This window comes from Procambarus clarkii, chromosome 11, assembly GCF_040958095.1.
Source record: "Procambarus clarkii isolate CNS0578487 chromosome 11, FALCON_Pclarkii_2.0, whole genome shotgun sequence".
Lineage (NCBI taxonomy): Eukaryota > Metazoa > Arthropoda > Malacostraca > Decapoda > Cambaridae > Procambarus > Procambarus clarkii.
In genome coordinates, this window is record NC_091160.1 from 50,270,505 (window position 1) to 50,277,479 (window position 6,975).

At 43.1% G+C, this 6,975-nt stretch overlaps 1 protein-coding gene across 1 annotated transcript in view; it reads right to left on the minus strand.

The window, feature by feature from the left end:
• Positions 1 to 6,975, minus strand: part of LOC138363733 (uncharacterized) — a 97,987-nt gene continuing 91,012 nt past the window's right edge. The window contains exon 5 of the mRNA XM_069323127.1: positions 1 to 162. Within this exon, the coding sequence (XP_069179228.1) occupies positions 1 to 162 (162 nt within the window). The remainder of the gene's footprint in view (positions 163 to 6,975) is intronic.

The window sequence follows — 6,975 nt, forward strand, 5'->3', positions numbered from 1 at the left end:
CTAAGGGTCTAATAGGGACTCACCTAAGGGCCTCTCAGGCATGTCCTTGACCGTGTACACCTGCAGGGACACCATCTCTCCTCTGCCCTTCTCGTTGGTGGAGTAGATCACGCCCATGAAGGCCACCCCTGACGCCAGCCCCGGCACCGCGAACCTCGGCACCTGAAACACACACACACACACACACACACCATCAGTAGAGCGCGCGCACACGTCCGTCCGTGATTGTACACACGGCTCTGCTACATGTACACATAGGGATCAGGAACACGCACATATGGATTTGGGATATATATATCATTTACACATGTACACGTGAGCCATGTTCACACACACACACACACACACACACACACACACACACACACACACACACACACACACACACACACACACACACATGATAAAGTAACAAGGATAAGGCAGGACAGAGAAGGCTGGGCAGACTGCATATTTCTTGACTGCCAAAAGGCCTTTGATACGGTACCGCACATGAGACTGCTATACAAACTTGAGAGGCAGGCAGGAGTAAGCGGAAAGGCCCTAGTATGGGTGAAGAACTACCTAACAGGAAGGAGCCAGAGGGTAATGGTAAGGGGCGAAAAGTCGGACTGGCGAACAGTAACAAGTGGAGTACCTCAAGGATCGGTGCTGGGACCAATCCTCTTTCTAATTTACGTAAATGATATGTTTACAGGAGTGGAGTCATACATGTCAATGTTTGCAGATGACGCAAAATTAATGAGAAGAGTTGTGACAGACGAGGATTGTAGGATCCTCCAAGAGGACTTAAACAGGCTGCAGAGATGGTCAGAGAAATGGCTACTGGAGTTTAACACCAGTAAATGTAAAGTTATGGAAATGGGATCAGGTGACAGGAGACCAAAGGGACAGTACACAATGAAGGGGAACAGCCTACCTGTAACGATTCGAGAAAGAGACCTGGGAGTGGATGTGACACCTAATCTAACTCCTGAGGCACATATAAATAGGATAACGACAGCAGCGTACTCTACACTGGCGAAAATTAGAACTTCATTCAGAAACCTAAATGAGGAAGCTTTTAGGGCGCTTTACACTGCCTACGTGAGACCCGTCTTAGAGTATGCCGCGCCATCATGGAGCCCCCACCTGAAGAAACACATAAAGAAACTGGAGAAGGTTCAGAGGTTTGCGACGAGGCTTGTCCCAGAGCTACGAGGGATGGGATATGAAGAGCGGCTGAAGGAACTGAACCTTACGACACTAGAGAAAAGAAGGGAGAGAGGAGATATGATAGGGACATATAAAATACTCAGGGGAATTGACAAAGTGGAAATAGATCAAATGTTCACACGTAATAATAACAGAACGAGGGGACATGGGTGGAAACTGGAAACTCAGATGAGTCACAGAGATGTTAGGAAGTTTTCTTTTAGCGTGAGAGTAGTAGAAAAATGGAATGCACTTGGGGAACAGGTTGTGGAAGCAAATACTATTCATACTTTTAAAACTAGGTATGATAGGGAAATGGGACAGGAGTCATTGCTGTAAACAACCGATAGCTAGAAAGGCGGGATCCAAGAGTCAATGCTCGATCCTGCAAGCACATATAGGTGAGTACATATAGGTGAGTACACATACAAACATAATGTATACAATCGTCCCCACATCCCCCAATTCACACATTCCTGACCTAGGGGCAGCCTCTGGCGCCTGACTGAGACAATTCCCATTAAAGACACATGGGAATATTACTCTGGTAAGAGGCAGCAAGAGACATGATGAACAACACTATCCACAAGGATCACAAAGGTACAGTCAAGTTTGCACCGCTCCAAACGCAGAGGAATATATAAAGGAAAGGCAAGGATATAACATACAAGATATGCCAACATACAAGGACTGAAAACAAGAACAAACAACAAAGTACAGTTCATAAATGGCCTCCTCACGGAGTCAAATGCAGTATTTGGAGCTTTCACAGAAACCCATGCAGGGGAATTGTTGGACAGTGAGATCTGGATTCCAGGATATAACCTATACAGGTGTGATAGGAAAATTAGGTCACATGGAGGAGTGGGTCTGTATATTAGGGAAGACCTTGTATGCTCGGAGCTCCTAAACGTTACAAATGAGGTGGTAGAGGTACTGGGATTAAAAATAGAGAAAATAAATTTAGTGATTATACTAATATACAAACCGCCAGATGCAACGGCTGAGGAATTCACAGAACAGATAAGCAAAATAGAGAATAGCCTTGATAATTTGCAGAACCCGATACCTGATATTATTTTCCTAGGTGACTTCAACTTGCCTAGTCTCAGGTGGAAAATAGCAAACAATAATATTATACCAGGAAATCTAACAGGACCTAACCAACCACAGATTAGAGAACTACTTAGATTCTGTGACAAATTTTCACTCAATCAGCAGATATCGGAGCCAACGAGAAATGAAAATATTCTAGATCTGGTCTTTACGAACAATGAAGACATTATCAGAGACATTACGATATCAGATACCACATACTCAGATCACAAACTCATTGAAGTGCAAACGACCATCAATACTCAGAATAGACCTAAAACGTTGATAAAGCGAGAGGGGCTATTCAGTAAATTCAATTTTAATAATAAAAGGATAGACTGGGAGATAATAAACAGGGAACTTACAAACATTCCATGGGGAACTGTTCTAAATAATACAAGTCCTACAGAAGGAATAGAAAAACTTACTTCAGAAGCGTATCAAGTCTGTCTGAAACATGTTCCTTTGAGGAAAGCCAGAAAGAGATCTAACGTAGAAAGAGAACGCAGACGACACTATAAACGCAGGAAAAAAATAACGGAACTGCTTATGCAGACACGAATTTCCCGTCAAAGAAGGAATAATTTAAATAGGGAGATTGAAGAAATCGAGCGGAAATTGAAACACTCATATGAAACTGAAGAAAGGCAGTTAGAACAGAAAGCAATTCAGGAAATAAAGAATAATCCAAAATATTTCTTCTCATATGCGAAATCAAAAGCAAAAACCACTGCCAGTATTGGACCTATTCGTACAAGTGAAGGTTCATACACGGAGGATGACAAAGAAATTAGTGAAATCCTAAAAAAGCAGTATGAGGACATGTTTAGCACTCCAATAAACAACATGAAGGTGGAAGATCCAGACATTTTCTTTATGCGGGATATTCAAACCCCGGTAAATATAACTGATATAAACACGAGCGCACTAAATTTTGAAAAAGAAATTGAAAACATGCCCATGCACTCGGCCCCAGGTCCAGACTCATGGAATTCAATATTTATAAAGAAATGCAAAGTGCCGGTAGCACAGGCACTCAGTATAGTGTGGAGGAAGAGCTTGGACACGGGGGAGATACCAGATGCACTTAAAGTAGCAGACATAGCCCCTCTACACAAGGGAGGGAGCTAAGCATTGGCAAAAAATTATAGACCAGTTGCACTAACATCGCACATCATAAAAGTATTTGAGAGAGTGATTAGGAGTCAGGTCACCAATTTCATGGAGACCAATGACCTTCATAACCCAGGCCAACATGGATTTCGAGCGGGAAGATCGTGCCTCTCACAGCTACTTGAGCACTACGACAAAGTCACTGAGGCATTAGAAGAGAAACAGAATGCTGATGTGATATACACGGACTTCGCAAAGGCCTTCGATAAATGTGACCATGGCGTGATAGCACACAAAATGAAGTCAATGGGAATAACCGGTAAAGTAGGACGCTGGATACTCAGTTTTCTGTCAAACAGGACTCAGCGAGTAACTGTCAACCATATAAAATCTAGTCCAAGTGCAGTGAAAAGCTCTGTACCTCAGGGTACAGTCCTTGCACCACTGCTTTTCCTTATTCTCATATCAGATATAGACAAAAATACAAGTCACAGCTTCGTATCATCCTTTGCAGATGACACAAAAATCAGTATGAAAATTACCTCGGCTGAGGACATTGAAAAACTTCAAGCTGATATTAATAAAGTTTTCGACTGGGCATCAGAAAATAACATGATGTTTAACAGTGATAAATTCCAGGTACTCAGGTACGGTAAAAATGAAGACCTTAAACATAATACAGAGTACAAAACACAATCAAATGTACCCATAGTAGGAAAACAGCATGTAAAGGATTTGGGAATAATAATGTCGGACGACCTAACGTTTAAGGAGCATAACCAAGCAAATATTGCGACAGCCAGAAAAATGATAGGATGGATTACGAGAACTTTCAAATCCAGGGATCCCATCACAATGGTTGTACTCTTCAAGGCACTTGTGTTGTCCCGTCTTGAGTACTGCTCAGTACTCACTTCCCCCTTCAAAGCAGGAGAGATTGCTGAAATAGAGGGAATACAGAGAACATATACGGCACGCATAGACGCAATAAAGCACCTAAATTATTGGGATCGTCTCAAAGCCCTCCAAATGTACTCACTAGAAAGAAGACGAGAGAGATATCAAATAATATACACCTGGAAGATACTGGAGGGTCAAGTACCAAATCTACACAGTAAAATAACAACGTACTGGAGTGAACGACATGGAAGAAAATGTAGAATAGAACCAATGAAGAGCAGAGGTGCCATAGGCACAATCAGAGAACACTGTATAAACATCAGAGGTCCGCGGTTGTTCAACGTCCTCCCAGCAAGCATAAGAAATATTGCCGGAACAACAGTGGACATTTTCAAGAGGAAACTAGATTTATTCCTCCAAGGAGTGCCGGACCAACCGGGCTGTGGTGGGTATGTGGGCCTGCGGGCCGCTCCAAGCAACAGCCTGGTGGACCAAACTCTCACAAGTCGAGCCTGGCCTCGGGCTGGGCTTGGGGAGTAGAAGAACTCCCAGAACCCCATCAACCAGGTATCAACCAGGTATACCCCATGAGATAATGAGAGATGTTAAGGAGGTAAAGCAAGAAGTATAAGGGCGTGGAGAAACTAAATGAATAACAAAACACCAGAGAGAGAGAGAGAGAGAATAGGCGAATACTCGAGGGCCAGGAATGAATACCTCAGTGTGAGAAGAGAAGCGGAGACACACTATGAAAACGACACGAGAAAAAAGACAAAGAACAAACGGCTTCAGTCACATCAGGAGGAAACACCGGTGTAGGAACCGGTAATAAAATAGAGGAAACAGGAGGACAGGTTCAGGAAGAACAAGAAACAAATGTGTGTGTACTCACCTAGGTGTGCTTCAGAAGGTTGAGCTCTGAGTCTTTGGTCCCTAATCTCGTGTCAATCAACTGGTGTACAGATTCCTGAGCCTACTGGGCTCTATCATATCTGCATTTGAAACTGTGTATGGAGTCAGCCTCCACCACATCTCTGCCTAATGCATTCCATCTGTTAACTACTCTGACACTGAAAAAGTTCTTTTTAACGTCCCTGTGGCTCATTTGGGTACTCAGTTTCCACCTGTGTCCTCTTGTTCGCGTACCACCAGTGTTAAACAGTTTATCTTCATCTACGCTGGAAATTCCTCTTTTGAATTTTGAAGGTAATGATCATGTCCCTCCTTACTCTTCTGTCTTCAAGTGTTGTGAGGTGCATTTCCCGAAGCCTTTCTTCGTAACTCATGCCTCTTAGTTCTGGGACTAGTCTAGTGGCATACCTCTGAACTTTTTTAAGCTTCGCCTTTTGCCTGGCAAGGTACGGACTCCATGCTGGGGCCGCATACTCCAGGATTGGTCTTACATATGTGGTGTAAAAGATTCTGAATGATTCCTTACATAGGTTCCTGAAGGCAGTTCTGATGTTAGCCAGCCTCGCATACGCTGCAGATGTTATTCTTTTAGTGTGGGCTTCAGGAGACAGGTTTGGTGTGATAACAACTCCTAGATCTTTTGTCTCTGTCCGTTTCATGAAGGACTTCCTTCCCCAGTTGTGACCCAAAGTTCCTTCGCTCCAGATGTTCCACTAGCTTTTATCGCACAATTTCCTCCAATAACTTGCATGGTATGCAAGTTAGGGACACTTGCCTGTAATTCAGTGTGTGTATGTGTAATTACCTAAGTGTAGTTACAGGATGAGAGCTACGCTCGTGGTGTCCCATCTTCCCAGCACTCTTTATCATATAACGCATTGAAACTACTGACGGTCTTGGCCTCCACCACCTTCTCACCTAACTTGTTCCAACCGTCTACCACTCTGTATGCGAAAGTGAATTTTCTTATATTTCTTCGGTATCTGTGTTTAGCTAGTTTAAATCTATGACCTCTTGTTCTTAAAGTTCCAGGTCTCAGGAAATCTTCCCTATCGATTTTATCAATTCCTATTACTATTTTGTATGTAGTGATCATATCACCTCTTTTTCTTCTGTCTTCTAGTTTTGGCATATTTATTGCCTCTAACCTCTCCTCGTAGCTCTTGCCCTTCAGTTCTGGGAGCCACTTAGTAGCATGTCTTTGCACCTTTTCCAGTTTGTTGATGTGCTTCTAAAGATATGGGCACCACACAACTGCTGCATATTCTAGTTTTGGCCTAACAAAAGTCGTGAACAATTTCTTTAGTATATCGCCATCCATGTATTTAAAAGCAATTCTGAAGTTAGAAAGCGTGGCTTAGGCTCCTCGCACAATATTCTTTATGTGGTCATCAGGTGATAGTTTTCTATCTAGAACCACCCCTAGATCTCTTTCTTTATCAGAATTCTGATAATTTATGTGTGTGTGTGTGTGTGTGTGTGTGTGTGTGTGTGTGTGTGTGTGTGTGTGTGTGTGTGTGTGTGTGTGAGAGAGAGAGAGAGAGAGAGAGAGCCGACAATAGATCCCAGCAAGGCTTCACAACAGAGTAGGGACAAGGGCCTGAACAGAGAGGCGGCAGTCAACCAACACTGGAGGAGGAATTAGAGATTACCATTGAAGAGGTTAACTGAACGTGACAAGCCCTGTTTGGCCAGACAAAATCCCACCATGTATAAAGAGGGAGCAGACGTGCTATACTTGCTTCTCTTGACGGTATATAA